Source organism: Vanellus vanellus (genome assembly GCF_965231255.1).
Source record: "Vanellus vanellus genome assembly, chromosome: 2".
Lineage (NCBI taxonomy): Eukaryota > Metazoa > Chordata > Aves > Charadriiformes > Charadriidae > Vanellus > Vanellus vanellus.
Genome location: NC_138906.1, coordinates 19109548 through 19135850, shown reverse-complemented (window position 1 = coordinate 19135850; position 26303 = coordinate 19109548). Strand labels below are relative to the sequence as shown.

General features: G+C 40.3%; 1 protein-coding gene across 1 annotated transcript in view; it reads left to right on the top strand.

The window, feature by feature from the left end:
• Positions 1-530: 530 nt before the first annotated feature.
• APBB1IP (amyloid beta precursor protein binding family B member 1 interacting protein) overlaps positions 531-26303 on the top strand; it is a gene marked incomplete at its 5' end in the record, with an annotated part of 52439 nt that continues 26666 nt past the window's right edge. Inside the window, 6 exons of the mRNA XM_082479835.1 lie at positions 531-602; positions 3790-3877; positions 5681-5970; positions 8935-9012; positions 11345-11504; positions 15456-15577. Coding sequence (XP_082335961.1) covers positions 531-602; positions 3790-3877; positions 5681-5970; positions 8935-9012; positions 11345-11504; positions 15456-15577 — 810 coding nt within the window. The remainder of the gene's footprint in view (positions 603-3789; positions 3878-5680; positions 5971-8934; positions 9013-11344; positions 11505-15455; positions 15578-26303) is intronic.

The window sequence follows — 26303 nt, the reverse complement described above, 5'->3', positions numbered from 1 at the left end:
CTTTCAGTGCACTAGTATTTCAAAGAAAATAGGGAGAAATATTGAGACAAAATGTTGGTCATCTGCCTAACCATAACCAGGTCCTGCACTAGATAATGCCCAGTAAAATCCTGTTGTGTTAGTCATCTAAGCCAAAGAAAGATATCTTCAAGATGAAGCATTCAGGAATTCCTCAACCTCAGACTTTCTTTCCCTCTCCATCTCTCACTAGCTACATTTCTTTGATGTTTAATATACAACCATGGTTTATTAGCTAGTCCTATGAAATGTATATAATACAAGGAGGTTGTTGGATCTCCTAATGAGTGTAGAGCCCAAGTGTGTGTTTAAGTATATACAGGATTGAGATTCTCATCTGTTACTAGTTATTTCTAGAGTATGGATGGAGGTTTTTGCAAGTCATGAACAGTTGTTTTAAAGTTAATTTGGAACACTATATAAAGAACATTGCAAATCCTCTGTTTGTGACTGTTGCTGGCTTTGAAATGAACTTGTAATAATTCCTTGTCTGTGGATTTTTTGTCTTTCAGATGGAGCAAACATGTGATGATATAGATGAAATGTTCAGCAATTTACTCGGGGAGATGGACATGCTGACCCAGGTAAATAAGTATCAAGATTAGAAAAGTAGCTATTACGTGTTAGAGAAAATAGGCAACTTTTCTACATTATTCGTGTTCTTCCACTCTGAATAAATACATATACATTATTTTGAAAAACCTTCAACTAAATTTCTGTGCTTGATGTTTAAGACAAGTGGCCCGAAGAATAAGGTAATATCAGTGCAGGCTAGATGTTAAAGAGGGCTAACTGCTTATGAAAGACGCTGGCTCCGAAAAAAGCAAATAAGCAATTTAAATTCCTCTGGACTCAGTCCCAAGAAAGTGAAAGATTCTGTCAAAACAGGAAGAGTTTGAGACAGAATTTTCAGGTATGAATGCTTTGCATACATGGGTAAATGGGATGTAGCCTGAGTGTCAAATGCAAGCTTTGGGAATGAAAGCAACATTTTGAATATATGCACAAGAGTAATCTTTAGCTATGTCAAAATACTAAGTTATAGCTAGTGTTGCATTCAAGAATTTATAGACATTATTGCCAGTGCAGAATACGCTCTTGAGAGGAAACTATAAAACAGCATGAGACTATTTCTAAAGCTATAGTCATGGAATACTTCCTGCAAAACCTGATGAAAGGAGAATTTTTATTTAAAAAAAAAAAAAAAAAACCAAACACACCACAAAGTCAAGAAATTTGTTGTATTTTAATGAACGCATACTTGAAAACACTTGAACTGTCATCTTGGATTCTGTGCAAGTTTGATTGCTTGCAGCCTCTGTTTTGAGGGGTCTTTCCTCTTGGTGAATCCCAGTGCTTGCCAAATTAAATACCAATAATTCTGAGCCACAGAATAGGAATTGTGCTTAAACTGTGTGAAAACCAAGATTTCACATGACATTCTTAGCTGTCAAATCGCAATACTTTGCCCCTTGGTAGCCTTTCTGCTTTTTAAAGGCTTTTTGTAACCGTGCTTATTTATTATATGTATATATGTATGTATGTATATAAAGAGGGAGGTGTTTAGAGTAGTTTCATTTCATTATTATGCCTTGCAAATTAACAATAGACTGCTTGTGATAAACTTTACCTCCTTAGATTGGACACAGCGCTGTTATGAGTGCATGTGATCGCAAGAGACTAAGCCTCTTTCTCCATTGATCAGTGCAGTACTGGGTGGGATGGGACATGTTCCTAAGATGGAGACTGACGACTCCTCTCTAAAGTGCTAGCATCGCCTCTTACCTCAACATTGTATGGGAGGAGACAGGCATGTTGTAAAGCGTGAAGACTTCCAGTTAACAGACTTGCATCTGTTAATTCCTTTAGAGTCTTAATTTCCAAAATGAGACTGCAGAGAGTTTTTCACCCTTTTTCACTGATCTGTCTGTTCCTAAAGTAAATGTAAATGGTAGAAGGACACAGACATGCTTTCGCATTGCATAACAATGCTGAAGAATAAATGCAAATTCAGATTTGGGCTTTTCTGGTATTTCTGTGTACTTCATTTTAAACTTTTTTTTTTAGCATTTCAGTTGTTTTCTCTTTAACTTCTCTTTGCATATACTTTCATTTTTTTTCTGTACTTTTATGGCCATTATGAAATGTTACGACTTCTTGTTATATTCGTAATGAAAGTATTTCCTTTATGCTCTTACAGTTTGTTTCATCAATACATTTTTTGCCTTCACTTTTTATCTTTTTTTTTTTTTTTTTCTAATTAACACAGAAATGATATTTAAAGCTATCACTTTTTTGGTTTCCAGCTCTGTATAACTTCAGAAGAAACCAACATGTCCTGGGTGGGAAATACGTGAAAAGAGCTGCCAAGAAAAACATTTACATTAATTTTCATGGAAAACGCCTGTCAGTTTCAGGCAAACCTAAAAAAAGTAAATGCCTCTGGTACAAATTGAGTAGGAGCACCAATAAACAAACATCTCCCACGGATGTATGAACAAGGGTTTAGCTTGTAGGATATATGAAGTAATCCTTCCATTCTACACAGCATTGGTAAGACCTCAACAGGGAAACTGTGTCCAGTGTTAGCACTGCATTTTGAGGAGAAGGAAGGTCAACTGGAGAAAATCCAGAGGAAGGCAATGGGAATGATGAGAAGGAAAAAAAACCCACAACCTATAAGAAAAGATTGCACAAAATTGTCTAGTCTAGAGAAGAGAAGACTGATAATGATCTTAAAATACATCAAAGGCAGTATCAGAGCAGAAGGATGTACTTGGTTCCTCATGTCCACGGAGAGTAGGACAACAGGGAATGGGGAACAACAGGGAATTGTCTTCAGCTGCAGCAAAGGAAGTTTAGGATGAGAATCACAAGAAAGATTTGATGGCAGGAATCGTGATCTCGATGGTGAAGCAGTGGAACAGATTGCCAGAGGTGATGATAGAATTTATCTAATAGGAGGCTTTTCAAATCAGGTTAGGTATACATTTTTCAGGTGTGACCCAGGTATAACTGACCTGCCTTAGGACAGGCACGTGGTCTAGACAGACCTTTGAAATTCCTTCTAGTCTTGTCTACAGTGTTTGTTTATTAGAGCTATCACCTTCCCAGCTGTGGAAGGGAGAATGTATCTTTTTCCATCTCCACTGTATGCACTTTTCCTAACTTATGAAGCACTGATTCCCTGCCTGCTTCCTAAACTGCAAGCCACAAACTAGGAATTCTCTATTTAACCATGCAGATTTATAGTTTACATTGCAAAGAGCAGCATGTTTTGTTGGTTGTCGTGTTTGTGTTTTTTATGCGAACAGGTGAGAAAGCAACAGCTAGGTTACATTTATATTAGTAAATAAAGCACTGTGGAGCAAATGGCACTGCATAGCTCAAATGTGTACACAGCTAAACCCTTTCAACACCCCCCCCCCCCCCCAAAACAAACACCAAAACCTAAAAATCAGTCTAGCCTCTGCTGTTCCCCACACCAAGCCCGGGTGTTGCAGTTGTCATGCATCAACATTGTATTGAGAAGCATGTAAACCATTAAACACTTGGCATGATTGTGAGTCAGTGCTTGAGCCCTTGTCTTGGCCCTATTTAGTTTACCAGTCTAGGCATAATCCAGAAACTGTGTGTGTCATTCTGTTCCTTGAAGAAGAATTGATTTCATTAGACAAATTCAAGTAATTGATTTACAAATGTTAATGTCTGTAATAGTAATTATGTCATCAGGTGTCTTTTTTTTTTTTTTTTTTTCTTCTACCTTAACAGAGTTTAGGAGTGGAGACTGTACAACCTCCATCACCTAAAGTGTCCAACAATGAATTTAGCTTTACAGTTGGTTTTAAAGATTTAAACGGTAAGTAGCTGAATGGAATCCTTCATGCTTTTTATGCTTATTTAAAATACCTCACAGCAACAAATGAGAAGAAAAACTTCAAACGCCCTTGATCAGAAAAAAAAAAAAACAACCCCCAAAAAACCCCAAAACCCCATGTTTTGCTGGAGGGAGAGGTATATTTGTGTGTCTCAATTTAGGAAACTTAAAGGGCCCAAATTTTTTTTTGAAAGGACATTACTCAGTCTTATATAGGAGTCAGACTTTTTAAAAAGTCTGAGTATAGAGGAGAAACAAAAATGAGAAGTCCCCCAAATAAATTTCTAAAATGCAACCTTTTTTATGTAAAGATTTAACTTAATAGAAGACCAAGTTCCTCAGTATGAGGTCAGAGCTGCATAAGTGTTTTTGTCCAGTGGAAATGTCGGCTCTAACTGCTTCCACTTTACATTGGTTATTCTCATTCTGGTTTGCACTGTCACTTCTGCATGTACAGCTGCCTGTTGAGGCTGTGTGATGAATCAAATGAGGGAGTTTTAACCTTTGGTTTTGTTTGTGGGTTTTTTTTTTCTTTTTACTGGGGGATGATTGTTTGCATTTTCCTGATTTGGTTTTAACCTGTGTTTTTGTCCCAGAATCAGTTCACTATTAAGCTACATAATGCCTTTACCAGCAAAGTGGGCAAAAGTATGTAAACAGAGAGGATCATAAGCTTACTTTCCCACTGAAAGGAAAAGCTTATGAAAATACTCTATTAGCATAACAGGTAAAGCAGAGTAAACTGAGATGGTGTAGTGGCATGTTCACGCTTACCTTGATGAATGATCTATTCTTTGTTGGACTGTATTAGCATTTTTGAGTATCTAGTTCAGTGTTCTCCATCCCTTGCCAAAATCCTACTTAAGGCTTTCCCAATTTATGATTTATTTCCTTTTTAATTGGACTCTTCAAAGAGATTTAAACCACTGAATCTGTTGGTACTTAAAGAACCCTTCTCTTCTGGAAAACTAAATCATCCCTACAGGGTGTTATTCCACAGGATCTCTTATACCATCTCTAATTCAAACAACCAAAGAAGAAATTGCATATGAAGTTCCAGTATAGGATTTTGTCTTATACTCTGATGGAGTAGAAGACAGAAAGCAAAAGTTACAATATTTCTATCTTGTTGATAAGGTGCTTTTGAAAGGAGACTGTCTTGTTTGTTCTGTGCTTAAAGGATACTCAAAACCCTGCATAATACTTGATGTATGTCACAGATGTGGATCAAACAATTACTGATGTTCTACAAACGATACCATACAATTTCTTGTGTCTTAGAACTCTATGATTCTGCTTCCTGTTAATTTTGGACTTGTAGAATAGTAGTAATATATGAAGATATTGTTGATACAGGCCTCGGTTACGCGTTTTGTTGTGTGCTATACCAAAACTTGCTAAGAATTTATGTATATACTTAGGATAAGTAAACAGCCTAATGAAAACTAATGGAATTTCTTGCATCCATATCACTAAGCATGTGGCCCAGAAACCTTTCTGGATCAGGGCCAGGTTTCGTAACATCATAAGGGCCTGAGACTGTATCACTGAAAGTGAAGCTTCCTGTCCTGTTTAATTTGTATTCATACTCTGAACTTCAGTATGACTAGATTAATGGCTATTCCTAAAACACATTTGTTTCTTCAACCCATTTAAAATGTTTCCTTTCCCATAACCCTTATATCTTACAGTAACCATCCCTTCTGCAATTTAATCTCCGGTGAACTGGAAACATAGTGTTTTGCATTGCACTCACTCTGACACATTTTGTGCTTTTCTTCACAGAATCCCTAAGTGCCCTAGAGGACAAAGACCTGGATGCTTTAATGGCTGATCTTGTAGCAGACATAAATGATGTTGAACAGAGAACTTTACAAGCCCAGAAAACAACTTCTGACAACCAGCAAAGTACAGTCACTCAGCCTTCAACAGGCTTGGATAGTGACATTTATTGTAAATCAAGTCCCTATGTTACCATTACTGGACGGTTTGAGGAGGACTTGCCCCCTCCACCTCCACACCCTGATTTAGACCTTCCACCACCACCACCACCTCCTCCTGAGCTGCTCACCCAGGTAAGCCTGGATGGAACCTGTTCCAAGTGTTCAATAGTTCTTGTAATTTTGCAAGGGGTATTTGGCATTGGAACAACAGGGGATATCACTGGCGTAAACATCTTGGGAAGGTTCTGCAATGATGAAACATGCATGAACTGCGGCATGAGAGTTTTCTGTTATTGTGGGCTTAGCAGTTTCTGTCTTTTCCTTGACCTATTGCCCACTCCTTCATCTTTATAGTCATCATTTTGATAGCCTAAGACAAGCATAAATCATAGCAAATGGTTTACTGTAATGGAAAACTTGTCACTGAATTTTTTTAATAAGTGCTGATCCGTTAATACCCTCTCATAGAGAACTTGGCTTTGGCATCAGTGCAAAGCATGGTCAAAGATCCCACCATTTTGTGAAGATGTCACCGTGTTCGTTCATTGCAGTCCGTGCTATTTGTGCTGATGAGATGGTTCTGTGGATGTTTTCCCGATCCATCCCTGGCCTAACTGATCTCTTGCAATAGGAAAAGCTGTTCCATTGTGTAAAACACAACGTTTGCTAGGAGACTGGGTGCAAGGCTGAGCACAAGAAGTGCCTCTCGTAATCCCAACAGAGAATCACTCTGCTCTTCCTGGTCTTGTCTTTGAAGGGAAGTAATGAAGACCATCTGCCATATGGGACAAATACTCTTTACTTAGGAGGTGCCCAAGTCATCAGTAGGTACTATATATAAACAATTGGCTTACCTGTACACTAAAATTTCAGACTCATCACAGCCTCCTCCATGTTTGTGTTTCTTGCAGAGCTCTTTTAAGAACTGAAATCAAATGTGGCATTTCTAATAGAAGCATTAGAAGCTCATTTCCTTGACATGAGGTTGTGGAGAGGGAGATAATACAAGAATTCTGCCCTGTCACAGCCCAGGGGAGAATACGTGTATTAGAAGAGTGATACAGCCCAAAAAACATGAATCTGAAATCATGAAAGATCTAAAAGTATCTCTTTCAGTATTCATATGCATAGTAACTATGATGGAGAGAAGCTGTTTACATTTAGGGAATGGAAAGATTTTAGGGAACGTGAAAAGTGCTCTGTCAGCCCATGTAGAACTCTATCAGTCAGTTTTGCTTAAAACCATGGGCAATTCATTGCAGTTTAAAAATCCGCAGAAACTGAATATGAATCACCTCAACATCACTGCTGTCCCTATGTTTAGCATCATACAGCAGACATATTTAGTGAAAGGAACAGAAAATTTGGTAGGAAGAGGACCTTTCTGATTATACAAAAAGCAGTTCGCGGATAAAGCTTCATTTGGTGCATAGGACCTTTCAGTACTGTTTGAAGAGTGAAAGTCATAAACGTGGGAGGAACTTTGCTATTTTTCTCTATCTCAAAGATAACAGTTAACTTCCTGTCTTAAAGGAATATCAACATTTGCAAAAACAGCAGCTAGGCAGCTTCAGAAGCTGAAGTCTTGTATTTAACTAGTGTAATTGATATAGAAGAGATGCTATCAAGATAAATATTATCATTGTCCTACAAACACGTCCCCATCTTGATTCAGACTCATGACCTTTAAGGAAGTACCAGGCTACTTAATAGTCTAGTTTGGAAGCTGAGGAAGTATGGCCTGGGAGGGTAGCTGGTTAGGTGGGCTGAGATTGGCCAAACTGCCAGACTCAAGGGATAGTAATCAATGGTTTGCTGGCTGGTAACAAGTGGGATCAACACTGGCACTTGTAACATTTTCATCTGTGACCTGAGTGATGACATAAAAAAATCACCTGCAGATATGCTGAAGGTGTTTTTAATTAAGGGCACTGACTGACAAGATGAATGGCAGCACTTCAGTGCAGGGAGACCTTGTAGCACAAAATCCTACCCCTTTAAAGCAAAGGAAACTGCGAAAGTGAGAGAGAGCAACAGGGACAGTAAAAATCAGCAAACAGGTAAGAAAGCAAAGACAAGACAGTTTTCAATAGGGGGAGTGGGGATTTAAAGTTGGAAAGAAACAGAACCCTCCAATAGTACTAACAGTCCAAGGCAGCCCAAGGAACCACAGGTACTTGCTGTCCAAAATATACTTTTCCAATTTTGTAAGTGACTGGGGGAGACTACTGGAAGATAGATGGCAAAAAGAAACAGTCACAATCTATGCACCAGTCACAGAGGCAACAGTAGGCACTGGCATCTGGTACATGCACCTAAAACTCTCAGTGGCTGGGGATCCAGAATCTTCTTGCATCACAAATCTCACTGATACTGAGACAGAGGCATGTATTGATACAGTTGCTTTGTAAAACAAGAGCTGGGTGATACTAAGATTTTTAGGAATCTTACTGTGGCATTCAGCAAAAGCTGGAATGAACTTAGTTCTCTAATTGTGTCTGTGTGAATATGAATAGGTCCATTACTAGAATAAAAAGCCATGATATCCTCGGATTTAAGGAGGTGTTCCTCCCAGTAAGTATGCGTGCAGTAAAAGCTCCTGTGTGGCAAGGGAAAGAATTCAAGTAAATGAATGCACTTAACAGAAAGTGTAGAATCATAAGTGGTATAATTACAAGCTAAGTTTTCAGTAAGATCCTAAAACCTCTAGTTCTCTTAACCCTATTGAGAGGCGAGTTTTCTTTCAAGTGGCTGTATCCACAGTGCTGTATCATTCAGGCTAGATCTTCCTTCATCTTCTCTTTTGTATCAGCTGTAACCCATATGGAAACAGAATACTCCAGTTTTCAGGCATTCCTGTAGCATTTGAGGAACAGATCATTTGTTGCCCAGTCATACAGCTCTTAAAAGGAAGCGCTGGACTTGTAAATCAAAGCTTTGGCTCAAGGAAAGCTGGGGTTTCCCTGTAACTGTGAAGTTTCCCATAACAAGCCTTATGTTCTGGATATAAGTAACAAGAAACAACTCCTTTCAAGTAAACATAAATTGCTGGCCTCACTTAGCAAGAAGTATACCAAATATCTTGTGTCTTTTCAGGAAGAACGAGAGGCACAGGCTAAAGCTGACAAGATTAAACTTGCATTGGAGAAACTGAAGGAAGCCAAAGTTAAAAAGGTGAGCCTTAAAATAGTGAAATGCTACCATAACAGCTACTAGCTAAGTATCTATTATCATTCTTCTCAAAAATAAAGTTCTTAGTAAAATTGCAAGGCTTTTTCATATTTTGTCTGTAACTTGAGACACCTGAAGATATTCTGTGGAGCTGTCTTGTCATCCACCTGAAGAGAAGTCTCTGGGAGAATGCAACCTCTGAGGAACTGATGTTGAAGGAGGACTTGGAAGGCTCTGCCTCTTTTTTTTCCAATGTTGGGGCAAAGACCACTGTTCTGATAGGTTGCTTTAGAGGAAGTGAAGTGTACATAAAAATGTTGCTTTCTTATGCTGTGCTGATTCCAGAAGTATTAAACTTTTTTTCTTCTACAGTGGATGTGGATTTAGTTAATCCCAATTAAATTAACGAGAGTCTTCTTGCTAAATCTTTTTACAGCAGTGCAGTAATGTATAAGGATAATAGAAATTATTTTAGACCAACAGATTAGAAAGCTTCCAGCTAGTGTCTGCACAGTGCTGCAGTGTGTCATGTAATTATGACCACTCATCCTAAGCTAGTGTTCCAGCTGAACTCAACAGAAGCTGCAGATGTTCAGTAATTCTGAAAAATGAGTGTGGAGAAAAAACAGTCATGAACTTTCAGTCTTGCTCAAATAGGAGATGGGAGGTACTGGAGATCAGAGCCTTCAGGGCTTCCCAGAAGAATTGAAGCTTTTAATAAATTTGGGGGTGTCCAGACTTGAGATCGTTCCCACAGAACACTTTATGTTCATGTACAAATTCTACTTCTGAGAGAATGTGTTGGGAGGATTTCACCAATGTTGTCTTTGGAAAGCTCTATAACTAAACTTATGACTGCTCATTGGTCACTCTCTTTTCCTTGCAATGTTAGCAATTCTCCTTTGGGAGGAAATGTTTATTTTGAAGACTTTTTTTTCCACTTTTTTTTTTTTTCCACCCTGAGTATTTGGAACCATAGCGTAGAAGTAAGGCTTAATCTTCTTGTGGCTGTGTCACTATAATTAAATTACTATGTCATTCTTGAATTCTAAATTGACTAAATAATTGTCAAGAAAACTGGTGTTCTCTCTTTTACTGAAAGTGGAGGGCAGAAGCCAGGGAGGATGGCGAAAAGCGAGCTCACAGCTCTGGTCTTCAGGAGAGCAGACTTTGACTTCTTCAAAGATCTGCTTGGAGAGTCCCATGGGATAAGGCCCTGGAGGAAAGAGGGGCCCAAGAAAGCTGGTTAATATTCAAGGATCACCTCTTCCAAGCTCAAGAGAGTTCCATCCCAATGCATGAAGGGCCACAAAGATGATTAAGGAACTGGAGCATCTCTCCTATGAGGAAAGAATGAGGGAGCTGGGAGTGTTCAGCCTGGAAAAGAGAAGGCTCACAGGGGATCTTAACAATGCTTAGAAATATCTGAAGGGAGGGTGCAAAGCAGACAGAACCAGGCTCTTTTCAGTGGTGCCCAGTGACAGGACTAAAGGCAATGGGCACAAACTGAATCACAGGAGATTCTATCTGAACATCAGGAAACATTTTTTCACTGTGAGTGTGGCTGAGCACTGGCACAGGTTGTCCAGGGAGGTTGTGGAGTCTCTCATCTTAGAGATACTCAAAAGACAAATTTTCTTCTGTTTCCAATACTAATGGAGCATTTTAAGTACTTTCCTTATAATGTATTTGCAGTTCTTTATCACATTTTATGTACTTCAGCATTTTCTTTGTTCCTATCTGAAAAAAAGTGCACCCTGTCTGTCTTAACAAATACTTCATAGAAGCATGAAGAAATAGTGAATGTCTTAGGTTAATTTGGTCCATATAAGTAACTCACCCATTTTCTTATTGATGGGTGTTGGACTACTGCCCATCTTGGTACAATCTGATTTCAGGTTAGTCTGTTGGCATGGCAAAATTTTTCCATTCTTTTTCTCATTTAAAACTAAAGTTTTCGTGTTTCTAGCTTGCATTAAGGACACTCTGTCCTTTTGTACTTGATTTCCCTATCAAGCATTTTCCTTAATTGCACGTCTAGTAGATTTAGAGAAGAGATTAACTTCTGCTTTTTCTCCATACCAATTTCACCTTTCCTGAAGTCATGCACAGGACAAGGTTCAATTTCCTTTTTTTGAGAAAAGGTCTTTATTTTGGTGGTGATATAATGTGAAAGCTTCCAAGCTGTTTTATTCCCTCAGCTCAGTGTGGGACAGGGTGCCTTTGAATCAGTAATAACCTTCAGCCTTAATCTTTCTTATCTGTGTTAGCAGATTCAGACTAGCCTTTTACTTGCTTCTGAAATTAACTGACTCTTCTGTGACTCTGTATTCAGCTTGTTGTCAAGGTGCACATGTACGATAACAGCACAAAGTCACTAATGGTGGATGAGCGTCAGATGACACGGGATGTTTTAGACAATCTCTTTGAGAAAACCCATTGCGACTGCAACGTTGACTGGTGTCTGTATGAAATGTACCCAGAGCTACAAATTGGTAAGTGGCATAGTGACAGAGCTTATAGCAAATAGATATAGCGTATCCTATGCTATTGATAATCTTGAAAAGATAATTAATAACATTTCTCCTGCCCATGTGTCTACTGGTGTTGGAACATTGCAGTCTCTAAGGTGAGGGATGCTGCAGGAATGTATTTGGGCCATTCTTGCTGTAGAAGTGAGTCTTCCATTTGTCCGTGCTGTGAGCTGCAGAAGGCTCCTTTCCCACCGCCATTTACATTATTCTATTTTACACAAAATGAAGGGGCCATGTGAGTTTCACTATGTTTGTGAAGGCAGTGACACACCCAAACACACCAATACTCAACTCTACTCTTTGAAGAGAGGATGCAGTACTGCAGTGCTGTCAGCAGGCTGTTACATACTGGCCAAACAAATGCTGTAATTAAACAAGACTGAGAAGCATTTCAGTAATTTCTAATGCTTTTCACTTGTGATAGTTGTTTTCTTAAGTGTAGTTGTGAACAGGATATTACTGTCTGATGGGGTTGCAGCTCTGCTTCTGGTACCTTGTGATTTAGGAAGTAACTAACCTGGTCTCCAGGTTCCTAAAAAACAGCTGTCCAAAACTTACGTATTGTTTGGTGCAACTTAATGAGTTTTGTTTCAAAAAGGCTTCAAGGTCTGATTAAGAATAGAATATTCTCTGATTGTGAGTTATTTCAGAATCTTTTTATTGTCCAGGCTGCAAAGGTACTCACATCAAAAGGAAAAGGAAAATTGCCACAACTTTCTTCCAAGGTTGCATGTGACCTAGAGAAATGGGAAATTGTCAAACAGCATTTAGCATTCTTAGTTTACAGACTCCTGTCAGAGATGTCAAAATGTACAGAGAAAGTTAAATATCCATATTGCACTTTAAAAGAGCCCCTGGAATAATCATCCTGCTAAACTGAAACAAAGAAATGTAAAAATAGTTGGAAAAAGCCCGACTGTTTGTGTGCCAGGAGATACTCATCTACTTGTAAGAATGGCAGAGACATTAACTGCCAATCTGTTCTTTCTACTCCATTAATATGATACATGAAGCAATGTTGCTGTGTTCTTTTCTACCTGCTTCTGTTAGCTAAGGAAAGACTGGAAAAAGTCATTACGCCCTAGAAATGTCACAAATGTCACTTTGAATAATTTTAGAGTGTTTTCTTGTCTTGGAAAGTTGCTTCCTCTGGTCTAGTGTGATTTGGACAAATATTTCTGAGTGTTAGAGATTCAGAAGACAATCTGTTTATATGCTGTCATCCTATAATCATAGAATCATAGAACGGTTTAGGTTGGAAAGGACCTTGAAGTTCATCGAGTTCCAACCCCCCTGCCATAGACAGGGACACCTCCCACTAGACCAGGTTGCCCAAGACCACATCCAGCCTGGCCTTGAACACCTCCAGGGATGGGGCCTCAACAACCTCTCCGGGCAACCTGTTCCAGTGTCTTACCACCCTCAAAGTGAAAAATTTTCTTCCTAACGTTTAATCTAGACCTGCCCTCTTCCGGTTTAAAGCCATTCCCCCTCATTCTATCACTACATGCCCTAGTAAAAAGTCCTTCCCCAGCTCATTAAATCATTACAATGAAAAAATCATAATCATTAAAATGAATGTATTTGTGTTTCTTCATAATCTGGAAAGACATTTTGAATTCTCCGTCGCACAATTAAAACTGAAAGCGTCGGGGAGATCATATGATACAAACATTGAGGTTAATGGTTAGACTTTTTTTTTTTTAAAGTAAAAATTATTTGTGTTACTTTTGTTCCAGCTAATGCTAGGTGCTTTGGGTTAGGGTTAGAGCTAGGGCTAGGGTATTGGTATAGTAAGGAATTACTCTCATGAATAAGAACTATTTTAAAAGCCAGGACAGAAGAAGAGTAGGAAAGGAGATAAATCAGTAGTTAGTTAAGGTAAAAAGGAAGTCTATGGCCTCCTGATGCAGAGGTCTATTGCCAGGTCCAAATCAGGTGGGAATGGACCCTTTTTGTTTGCAAAAGGGAATTTCGTTATGGATGGAATAGTACGTATTCTTTCTTCTGCTTCCAGTGCACAGTAACATGCAGTTTGTTTTGATTTTTGAACAAAAATATGTGAACTATTCTTTATTCTTGTTATTATACTTCTTGGCAATTCTAGATAACTCTATTACTATCAGCATGCTTAGAAGACAGACTTTCCTGCACTTCTCAGTTCTGCCTGCTTTCCATGTTAGTATTCAAGAGAATAAAATTGTGTTTACTTTAAGAAACAAATCTGAGCAGTAAATACTTCAGGCTGAATCAGTTCAGAAGTACAAGCTAATTTTATATCAGAAGATCCTTGACAGAGTATCTTATATATACTTTTACTTTGAAAGACGATCATTGCAAATAAAATAAACTACAGTTTTAGATTAATTGCATGTTAAATATCACAAATAACCTCCATAATGAGATGGTGATGTAACACTGGTCTGTACATAGCATGTATTTTGCAATAGAGTATTTCTTTATAATAGGCATCCAGTTTTAACTTTTTTTGTAACAGTAATTGTAAAAAAAGACCCTCCTGAGGATGGTAAGATCATACCTTTTATACAAGAAAAGGCTGGTACTGGAAATGAACAAACAAAAGTATATGTGGCAGAAACTAGTGTTAATAACTAATGTTATGACCTGAGAATTATTTTATGGCTATGCTGGACTATAAGATACTGTTTACCCTTCAAACTGTTACTTAGGTTTTGTATAGTGCTTTATATTTCCAGTGCATTGCAGAAGTATCAGTTGCTAAATGAGAAGTTTTATGTTGCTTGTGCTGTTAAAAGTTACTGTGTACGTGTGAACTGACCGTGAAGCTAATTTTGTTTTGTGAATTTAATTAATTCACAAAATTTAGTTTTCATGGGATAATGAACCCTGGTCAAAAGTAACAAGAAGTGTTAAAGCCTACAAAATGTATGCTCTGTTACCTCCCTTATACTAAGCAAATCTAGGCCATTGAACGATGTGATCACCACAGACCACTGAAACGGGAGTACAGCTGTTCCCAGGGAATTGCCAAAATCATACTGAAAATTGGAGCTGGGTGAATTCCCTGCCCCAGTACTGAATTTTTAGAAAAATGCGGGTTGGTTCCTTCCAAAATTACCTGTCAAATTACACTCAATTCCTTTTACTTCCAAAGTGAGTTTATGGGACTGTTCAGCTACTTTACACAAGTGAAACCGCAGAAGAAGAGATCGGAGTTACCTAACCTCAGCATGCCCTGTGGCTTTCCTGGGTGAGGATCTATGTTCAGATCAGCTCAGGAAGGGAGAGAAGTACCACTAGGTCTCCCACATCTCTGGTGAAGTTTTTAACTACAGAGATGCTGGTGAAACAGTATATCTTCATATCAGTTCTCTGTCTTCCTATTTCCTCTGTTTTGCTATTTCTGTTTTTACATACAGTTGCTTATAACAAAGCGGGTTTTTTTTTCAGTGCATGGAATTCTTCCTGCTGACAAAAAGCAATTTTTCATTTGTTCCGATAAGTAAGAAGACAAGGAAATAAGTTTTTACTATTCTTTTTCAATTCAGCAGCCGAACTGAATATATAACCCCTGCCAATCATACTGCAAATCTTAAAAAACAAAAGCAAGCAAAAGCGGAAAACCGTTACATGGGTGTAACTGTTTACTCCTAGTGGGTCACTTACCATCCTTTGCAGTCTTTGGTCAACAGCACAGAGATGCAGGAGGAATCCAAGAGCATGCGAGAGCTACGTATGGCATCTTTGCCCTGCCACATTACAGTTTTCATGTGGTATTGCTCCCTTCTGTGCAGTGGAAAAGACTGCTGGGCTGTCCAGCTCTTGAGCAAACATCAGATAATAACTACATTCTTACACAGGAATTTCTGCAGCCTCAGGAGATGGGAGAGAGAGTTTGTATGTCTTACATTACCTTTTCTGTCTCTCCAGAAAGGTTTTTTGAAGACCATGAAAATGTTGTTGAAGTGTTATCAGACTGGACTCGAGACACTGAGAATAAGATTCTGTTTTTGGAAAAAAGTGAAAAATATGCTGTATTTAAAAACCCTCAGGTAAGCTAATGTGGTATTTGGATAAGAGTCTAAAATGATGTCATTTAGTCTGTATGCTGCCTATTGCATTACTAATTTGCTTTCAGCTCTGTCAGTTTGGAATTAGAGAAAGCAAAACTTGTACTTTCAAAAAAAACCCAGAATGTTGAATGCAAGGATTTGAAAATTAGTGCTTTCTGTGCTTTTCTGATACTGATTTTAAGTCCTGTCCCCAGTGGTGAAAAATGAAGCATGTAGTTCTCCACTGGTACAAGCTGTTGCTTAGGCACAGCTCTCAGAACTGGGGTGAGGTGGCACACTTGTAAAACCATGGCTTTTGTCGTTACTACAGTTTCTCCACTATTTCTACTGGTGAAAATCAACATTTCCTTGAAGGTCCATTTTTTGCCAGTTGTACGTGAAACTTCATAAAGAGTATGCTGAGTATTACAGAGAGTTTATCTGGATTTCCTTTAGACTGGGGAGAAAAATTGGGTGAACAGTAACTTCTGCACACTAACTTTGTAAAAAGAGGGTCTGCACACTGAATTGTGTCAAATTATTTAGGATAGGTGTATACCCAAGTGATTTATTTCTTGAACAGGTGGGGGAAGCCTAACCCGAAGGGGAAGAAAGATCCTGGGACAAGAGCTAGCAGGGCTCATCTACAGGGCTTTAAACTAGGTTTGAAGGGGGACGGGGATGAGACCAGGATTACAAAAGTGGTGCCTGGGAGAAGCGTACCAGTGCTTCTGGGTAAAAGTGTTAACAAGGTCTTGCAGCCTGTCCCAGTGGTGGTGGGGGATGGTGAATTGTGTGACAGCCAAGGCACGAGGGGTAGTGATAATTTGGTAGCTACAGTAGTGCCTGAGTATGATCAGGTGCGAATTAGGGCTTGTCCCCCCAAGAAAGTGGCAGGGCAATCAGCCCAGCTGAAGTGCATCTATACTAATGCACGCAGCATGGGAAATAAACAGGAGGAGCTGGAGGCCATTGTACAGCAAGGAAACTATGATATAGTCGCCATCACAGAAACGTGGTGGGAGGACACACACAAGTGGAGTGCTGTAATGGATGGCTACCAACTCTTCAAAAAGGATAGGCAAGGAAGGAGAGGTGGTGGGGTGGCCCTCTATGTTAGGGGCAGTTTTGAATGCCAGGAACTTAACAGTGTGGATGACAACACTGAATGTGTATGGATAAAAATTAAGGGGAAGGCTAATAAGGCAGACATCGTGATGGGAGTCTGTTATAGACCTCCTAATCAGGATGTAGAAGCCGATGAAGTATTCTACAAGCAGCTGGCAGAGGTCTCACAATCATCTGCCCTTGTTCTTGTGGGGGACTTCAACTTCCCAGACGTCTGCTGGAAATACAATGCAGCAGAGAGGGAACAGTCATGGAGGTTCCTGGAGTGTGTGGAAGACAACTTCCTAACACAGCTGGTGAAGGAACCAACTAGGGGAAGTGCCCTACTGGACCTACTGTTTGTTAACAGAGAAGGTCTTGTGGAGGATGTAAAGGTTGGAGGTCGCCTTGGGCACAGTGATCACGAAATGATAGAATTTTCAATTCTTGATCACGTAAGGCGGGGAGCCAGCAGAACTGCCACCTTGGATTTCCGAAGGGCAGACTTTAGCCTGTTTAGGAGCATGGTCGAGAGTGTCCCTTGGGAGGCAGTTTTGAAGAGCAAAGGTGCCCAGGAAGGCTGGGCATACTTCAAGCAGGTGCTCTTAAAAGCTCAGGAGAAGGCCATCCCCTTGTCTCGAAAAACGAGCAGACGGGGAAGACGACCAGCCTGGCTAAATAGAGAACTTTGGCTGGACCTCAGGAAAAAAAGAAAAGTTTACATTCTCTGGAAAAGGGGGTTGGCAACTTATGAGGATTATCAAGATATAACAAAGCTATGTAGGGGGAAAATGAGAAGGGCCAAAGCTCAATCAGAACTCAGCTTGGCCACTGCAGTCAAAGACAATAAGAAAAGGTTCTTTGAATATATCAATAGAAAAAGGAAGACTAGGGAAAATGTAGGCCCGCTGGTGAATGAGACAGGTGCCCTAGTGGTGGAGGACGCAGAGAAGGCAGAGTTACTGAATGCCTTCTTTTCTTCGGTCTTCACTGCTAAAGCTGTCCCTCATGAATCCCACCCTCTGAAGGCAAAGGGGGAGGTCTGGAGAGTGGAAGATTTTCCCTCAGTTGAGGAGGACCGGGTCAGAGACCACTTGGCCAAGCTGGACATTCATAAGTCCATGGGCCCTGATGGCATGCATCCGTGAGTGCTGAGAGAGCTGGCGGATGTTATTGCTAGACCACTCTCCATCGTCTTTGAACGGTCATGGAGAACAGGAGAGGTGCCTGAGGACTGGAGGAAGGCCGACATCACTCCAATCTTCAAAAAAGGCAAGAAGGAGGACCCAGGGAACTACAGACCGGTTAGTCTCACCTCTGTCCCTGGGAAGGTATTGGAGCGACTCATTCTGGATGTCATCTCCAATCACGTTGAGGAACAGGAAGTTTATTGGAAGTGGTCAACATGGATTTACCAAGGGTAAATCGTGCTTGACCAATCTGATAGCTTTCTATGATGTTATAACTGGTTGGCTGGATGAGGGGAAAGTCGTGGACGTCATCTACCTTGACTTTAGCAAGGCTTTTGACACTGTCTCCCATGACATCCTCATTAGGAAGCTGAGGAAGTATGGGCTAGATGAGGTGACAGTGAGGTGGATTGAGAGTTGGCTGCGGGACAGGACTCAGAGGGTTGTGATCAGCGGCACAGAGTCTAGTTGGAGGCCTGTAACCAGTGGTGTCCCCCAGGGGTCAATACTCGGTCCTATTTTGTTTAATATATTCATTAATGACCTGGATGAGGGGACAGAGTGTATCCTCAGCAAGTTTGCTGATGATACCAAACTGGGTGGGGTGGCTGACACCCCAGAGGGCTGTGCTGCCATCCAGCGTGACCTGGACAGGCTGGAGAGCTGGGCAGAGAAGAACCTAATGAGGTTCAACAAAACCAAGTGCAAGGTCCTGCACCTGGGGAGGAAGAATGCTAGGCACCAGTACAGGTTAGGGGCTGACCTGCTGGGAGATAGCTTGGAGGAGAAGGATCTGGGGGTTGTGGTAGACAGTAAATTATCCATGGCCCAGCAATGTGCCCTTGTCGCCAAAAAGGCCAATGGAATCCTGGGCTGCATAGGGAAGAGTGTGGCCAGTAGGTCGAGGGAGGTCATTCTCCCCCTCTACTCGGCACTGGTGAGGCCACAACTGGAATACTGTGTCCAGTTTTGGGCTCCCCAGTTCAAGAGGGACAGGGAACTGCTGGAGCGAGTCCAGCGAAGGGCAACTAAGATGATTAAGGGCTTGGAGCACCTCCCTTATGAGGAAAGGCTGAGAGAGCTGGGACTCTTTAGCCTGGAGAAGAGAAGGCTGAGGGGAGACCTTATTATGGCGTACAAGTATCTAAAGGGTGGGTTGAAGAAGGATGGAGCCAGGCTCTTTTCATTGGTTCCAAGTGACAGGACGAGGGGCAATGGGCACAAGTTAGAACACAGGAAGTTCCGTTCAAATACACGGAAACAGTTCTTTACGGTGAGGGTGACAGAGTACTGGAACAGGCTGCCCAGGGAGGTTGTGGAGTCCCCTTCCCTGGAGATTTTCAAGACCCGCCTGGATGCAGTCCTGAGTAATGTGCTCTAGGCAATCCTGCTTTAGCAGGAGAGTTGGACTAGATGATCTCTAGAGGTCCCTTCCAACTCTGATAATTCTGTGATTCTGTGATATGTGATCAAAATCATATTTACAAACACCCTAGCACATATAGTTGATGCATTCTGGGGCGCTAGATCTTTTCCCCTTGTCTGTTAGCTTACTGAGCATCTGGTTTGTTCTCAAGGGCAGCAAGAGAAAAAAGAGAAATGCAGCATTGCCGGAAAAGAGAGTCAAATATATAATTTGGCAGCAAATCTCACCAAGCTGCTCATTAGGAAGGTTTTTTTTTTTTTTTTTAGAATGAGCCAGCGTTTCAAATAAAACCTGCAGAGAGGAAGTTTCCTTCATTGACATAACAAGTATCCACAGTCAGGGAAAGAAAACTTATCCTGCGGCGTGCATGGGTTAATGTTGATTTTTAATATGAAACAGCAAAGCCAAGTGTGGAGGTAAAACATACATGATGGCTCAAGATGTCATACTTTCTAATGCACTTAAACATACCTAGCAGTAGAGGTTCCATTGTACATTTGATTCGTACACTAGTAGTGTTATTTGGGCAAGTGGCTTAGGGCAAGGCTGTGAACCTCCCACAGGATGTAAGTCTTTGATGAAGATCCTGGGCATTTTGATTGTGATGCACTTTAGAAATAAACATGACCTAAACCAAAACCAGAATAAGAGTGTAGCTCTGTCCTCTCATCTCAGGACAATGCTGAGCTTGATCTGGATGTGTCTGCAGTCCTTCAGCCCCTCTGTGATAAGCTCTAAAATGAACAGCCTAAGGAAACTGGATCAGTTGTGGCTATCACATTATTGAAATATTTTGCCAGTAATAAACTCTAACCATCTGTCAGGCTTAGTAAATTCAAACATTGTGAGACAGGCAGAATAATACAGTCATATCAGCAGTTTGTCTTTTTGGCAGAAAATAATCAGTATTGTACAGACAGAGCTCACAGTAGGTAATGAAACATGGTAAAATACGTGATCTGGAGTGAGGCCCTGAAAAGGTAAACCAAGGGGAAATGCTGGGTTGGTGGGGGGCAGGGTGTATGATTACCTAACTAACTACTTAGGAAATTATGTTGTAACCAATGGGAAACTGAAATCCAGTGCTCTGATACTGTTTTCTCAGTATATTCAGCCTCCTCCTCCTAGCTCAGCCAAGGTTGCCTTGTAAACTCATTTTGTGAGTACAGAAATTGCAAAATGCTCTTTTTGACACAGCCAGTGGTGGTAATGCAGCACCAGTTGAATTCCTTATTGGTCTTTCTTACTGATTATTCTGTCAGAGGTTGTCTGTGGAGATCTCGGTTTTGTAACTTGCAGGTATTTTTCTGGAAAAAAAAAATACAAAATACAAAAAATACAAAATTTTCATTACAGAATTTGGGTGCAATGAAATGCTTTTAAAAAAAACACCTTATAAAGATGTCCCGATGCATTGCTAGAACAAGTGGACCTCTGGAGAAGGTCTGTGACCTGTGCCAGTATTCATTGTTTCTTTCTGTGAACTAGTTATGTACCTGGTACAGATTAAATAACAATTAATTAAATATGTTTCATTTTCTAAGGAGGAACTGAGGTACTGAAAGGCAGAATTTATCATCTATGTCTGTGCTGGCAACATGCTGCTCAGCTAATGCCAGTGGCTTTTTTTGAAGATTGTCATTCTTGTCATACAGTACTCTAACATTTTTCTACAGCTTTGTTTCTGAAAACAATGTTTAAAGTATTTGTAATACATTTTACAAAAAAAAAAAAAATCTGCAAAATCCTCGGGTTTCTCCCTCTTCATAAAGATAGGCCCACTTTTGCCCTTTCCTCAGTGTGATATAATTTACCCAGCAGTGAACTCGCAGTAAAAGACCATTCCATGAATGGCATCAGTTGACTCATATACAGAGGTGGAGCATCACAAGTCTGTGACTAAAGAGTGAAACAAAAATACATATTGGTACATGGGCAAATAAAGAAAACCATTAGGGTTTCTTTTAGGAAAGGTGATGCTTTGTCATGTGGTTGAGTGATGCTGTGCTTGACTCTTGAAAGGCTGTCAGGTCTCAATACCTCTTTTCAAAAAGCTCGAAGAATAATGCTCAGCTAAAAGAGACTCTAAGAAAAAGAAAAATATAGGAAATGCTTTTGCTTTATTTAAACAGGGTTATTTGTAAGGGGCAGCTGAATCTAAACTCCTGACTGTAAATGCTTGTCGCACTCTTAGAACACTCTATTTTGCTTACATGGATTTTGAATTCCTGTGTTTTTCTTTTGCTGATACAAGCAGACAGGATAAATTCAAACAGTGCAGGTGACACCACATGCATGTGGGCTTTTTTAGTTTTTGCTTTTCATTATTTTTGGATAGTATTTATGCAAATTAATGAAAATCTGTACAGTGAGTACTTTATGCTTCTGCTCCCTCATATGTAAGACAAAAGCAAGAGCTATACTGTCCAACTGAGAACCCATACACTGAATTGACATTTTATTTCTTCTGAAAAGCAAGAGTACTAAACAGCATGAGAAGGAGGTGGAGTAAGAATTTGTAATGTCTTTCATAACAGGACACCTATAGTGAGTTTCATGCTTTAATATTTATTTTGAAGTCAGTGACATTGAGCTAGTATCCACCAGGAGATACTTTTGTTTTTTACCACTTTGGCCACCTTTATGAATCAAGGTTTTTCTTTTGTCTCCACTGTTACCCCGTAAAGGAAACATAGAAGGGTGGGAACCTGATTATTGAGGGTGCTGGCAAATGCACAAAGAAATAGAAGTGAGAAAAGGGAAGTGTTTTTCATGTACTCCAACTGTTTAGTAATCTTAATTTCTCTATTAGTGTATCTCAGAGCATGGTATAGTTTCAGGTTGAAGATGCTACTTCAATAAATGTTTTTCTTTCTCTGCCTGGGGACTGTAACACAGAAACACTTCATAAATTTGAAACATTTTGCAGGTGACTTTTAAATCAGTCTATTAAGTGCTTTGCTGTTAGCTGCATCCTAGCTTACATACGTCTTTCATTTGTTCCATGTTCCCCCGTCTGATGCTGAAGACCATCATCCTCAAGGCATGAAAAGTCAGCTGTAGTGATTTCTTTAAATGTTATAAAATCAAGTAAAGTTGAAAATCAATTTTTGGGGGCTTCAGAAGAGCTTTGCCTTTAGCTTCATTTATTTATTTACATTTGTGATCTTCAGAGCAATTATAGGTATCTTCTAATATTTTTAATATGCATTTTTTTTTAGGGAACACATCATGATACAAGTTGCAGATATGACTGTGTTCTGTTTTATTTTTCCTACACAAACCATGCTGCATTCAGTACGCAGTTACAAGGGGCTGAAATGGGATGTGAGCTGGCCAGAACTGCACTCATTCCGTGTGCAGTTTGGATGAGCATAAACAGGCGGTTCATTGCACAAAGAAGGTAGTCATGAGTATGGAGCAGCTGTCCTGTTTGCTGCACACTATCTGATCTGTGCTGTTGTGGACCTTGTAGATCTTCTGGAAAAACAGTTTCGATAGCTTAAAAGCAAAAATACAACCTAACCGAAGGGGAAGCGGAGGAAGGATGCTGCCTTGAACACCTATTTTTTGCTATGTACTGACAAGTAGTTGCTGCATTCCAACTTGGATGGGGCTGTGTATGAAAAAAGATGAAAGGTATGAGAGAGGTGCTGTTTCATTTAGGAAATTCTTTTTTACGGACATAGAGACATAGAACGCCAATCAGAGAGTTTGGCAGTACAGTGGTTAAGGCTACTGTTTCTACCATGATCCAAGTTTGGTTTGCTTGCATGCCACCAGAGATGTTCTTTGAAACTGTTGAAAACACCTTCTGTTTTCCACAGTTATACAGTGGACAGAGATACAGCCTTAATTTTTTTTACCTGCCTTTCCACACAAAAGGAGATGACTGTATTCCTAAGTGGAAAGGTTGTATGGATAGATTAGTGGTACTTTACAGTACAAAGCACAAAATTTACTTAAGCTGGCCATAAAATCTTTACAGGATTTTCTTTTGTGAATATGAAATTTTCTGCTAATGTAAAGCCATAGATAGGTCATCAGCTAGTTTTGCCCCTGTGCTGCATAAGCACAGGGAGAAATGCTGGCGTAAAGTCTCTTAAGGATGGCATACCCGGCTAGCTGTACATGTCAAAACTTCCACTGTAGCTCTGCATTATTCTGAGTCAGGCAGAATGGCATGGGAGAGCAACTGGGGTGTGTAGGCACAGGGAGTAATTCAGCAAAAATGCTTGACTGCTCATCTCTGCAAACAGTGCAAACAAAGCAAACCCAATGACAATGTGTGTCAGCATACTTTGTTTTGTTTGTTAAAATAACTCTTTATGTTTGCGTTCTTATGTTACCGGCCCAAGAGGATGAATCCATCCTGTTAAGTAAGCTCAGCTCTCTATCAAGAGAAAGAGATTGTCTTTTGAACATAAAAAATAGTTAATTCTCAAATCTGTAGAAATATGAAGAGAGCTGCCCTGTAGCCACATCTTGTCCCATTAATGACCTGTCATCCCAAACCAAACATGCATTTCCCAGTGGTGTCCTCAGACAGGAAATAGCTTGCTTTTTATCATGACCTTTGACTACTGGACTTGGAATGACCTCTTGTGGACACATGTGGTTTGCCTCCTGTAGGATGAATGCTTCTGATCAAAAATAGGAGACCACACAATGATAAAAAAAGTACAGTGTACAGTCTGCTCCCCAGGTTTTTAGCCACTGACAAATAATGAGTACCATGTACTCCCAGATTTCAGGGTAGAGACATAAAGGAGGTAATCGGTAATAAATGAAGTGTGTGTTGACAGGTGAAAGATGACAGTATACATCTGTGTAACATTGGTTTAGGTGACAGAGCCCCGTTTCCCTAATGAAAAAGCTGCGTTGTTAGAGATCCAGCATGGATATCATTACAAGCTTTCTCTCTTTACCGTTGATTATGTCAGTACAGGGTGGTCTGTGTTTCTGCTAAATAAATGCCAGATGCCTGAATGTGAATCAGCTGTAATCAGAGGAGCTTTGTTTTCTTGTTATCAGTGCACTGAAGGCTGACTGAGCCAGATGAATGCTCTCCCCATCGTTAGTAAAGATGATGAGCCAAGCCTTGTTAAGACAGTGATAAGGTGCACTTACCTTGATAAATCTTCATTGTGTATTTTAGGGGTTGTACTATGACTTTATAATGGTCTATATAAGAAGGCAGCTTACAGCTTGCATGTCCCTGTACTTTCCAAATCCATCCCAAAGTCTGGACACTCAACCCAGCCTAATAGTGCCCTCTGAGCTTTCTCTTCATACCTTCATCAGTGCAAAAGTGGATGTTCCAACATCAAGCCAGCAGTGGTGAGATAGTGCTCCCCATCAAGAAGAGCTGTTGCACGTGTACAGAGGACTTGGCTGCAGCTACTCACAACAGTACCTTTTTTTCCAGTAGGATAAGTGGAGCATTGTCACTCAGTCAGACCTATGGTTTTGGACTGCATGGGCAGGCATCGCTGTATGGGTTGTACTGAGAACACACTTCTAAGCAGATTTTGTTTTGAGCTGGTTTGGGTTTTTCCCTCTATGAATACTGTTTTCAGATGCAGTCACGAAGCTGTGGTCCTTAGTGTTTGCTTACCTTCATCTGTGGACTAAAAATGTGCCCAGGCAGTCTGGAGCCAGCTATGTGCTGCTGCATATTCTAGGGAAGAACGTTGCTGTGTTTCCTAGCATAACTGTATATTGTATTGGATGTTCAAGTTTCTTTTCTTGTATTCATACCACAGACATGGCATCAGCATAGGCCAAATTGCAGGTGGCTGTGTCTTTTGATGTCCCCTGTCTGACTTAATGTGAACTTCTAAGAGAGCAGTTTTTAAAGAACTGTTTTTGAGATCATCCACACCCCTTCCCCTTCCTCTCCTGGTGCCCCTCCAAAAACCGTCTGCTATGAGGCTTGTGTTCTGGCAGACAGCTGTTCACAGCACTGTTTGAAAGAGAAGATGTGGTTGTGTGGAAGAGCAAGGTTTCACTTCAGATAAACCTCGTTGCTGTAAACATGGTATGCTGGTAGGGCAGATTTGCTGCTTGTTTGTTTCTTTCTTATACTGTAGCAACAGCATGTTCCTTCATTTACACACTTCTCATTTGTCTTTTGGTAATGTTTGCATTTGTGTTGCAGTTTAGTTGTTGTGGAGTTCTAGGCATGTAAATATGTTGCCACGTTCTCATAGTCTTGAGATATGAAAACACGGAGAGAGATGAAGTGTCAGATAAATGCTTAGTTTTCTTCCTACAGAATTGCTTAACAATTACAGTATTAGGAGTAATTTTTAAGTAGGTAGCTTTCAAAATTTGTTGGGTTTTTATGATTTTGTCTGTTTTCCTAGACAATAGTGTGTGTTTGGTTTATGCCCTTTGTTCTGCAGACTTAGTATTTTGACTAATTCCAGGGAAATCAGTAAGACTGTCCTATGCATCAGGTATTTTCCAAACCCAAGCTTCTCTTCTACGTGTACTTTTGTTTAGAAAATGATAAAACATGAGAACTTTTGAGTGTTACCATTCTGTCCTCAAGCCCATGGATCCAAATGCTACTTGGTGCAAGGCATGGTCCTTGATCTACCTGCTTCCTTCACGCCCAGCTCACTTACTGTCTGCAGGCAGCCGGGCTCTGCTGTCTCGCCACACTTGCTGTTGAGCAAAGCTGCTGCACGTGCTCCCGCACACCAGTCCTTGCATGCTCCAGAGCTACCTTCCCACGGCCTGAATTTGCACATCTGTCCAAGTGCTGTCCTCTTGTCCATCTGTACAATGCAGACGGATGCAAAATTGGTTTTGCTGTTTAACAGTAGGTGAACTTATTTTTACTGGTAACTGTGTGCTTGAGGTGCAGTGCTTCCTTGTTTGCAGGGGCAGACGGGCACTGAGTCCTCTAAGGGCGGCTGCAGCTTCACAGCCCCCTGTCACAGAAGTGGAGGGTCATTTCAAAGTGTGGACTTTTATTTCATTAGGCTGGAGCACA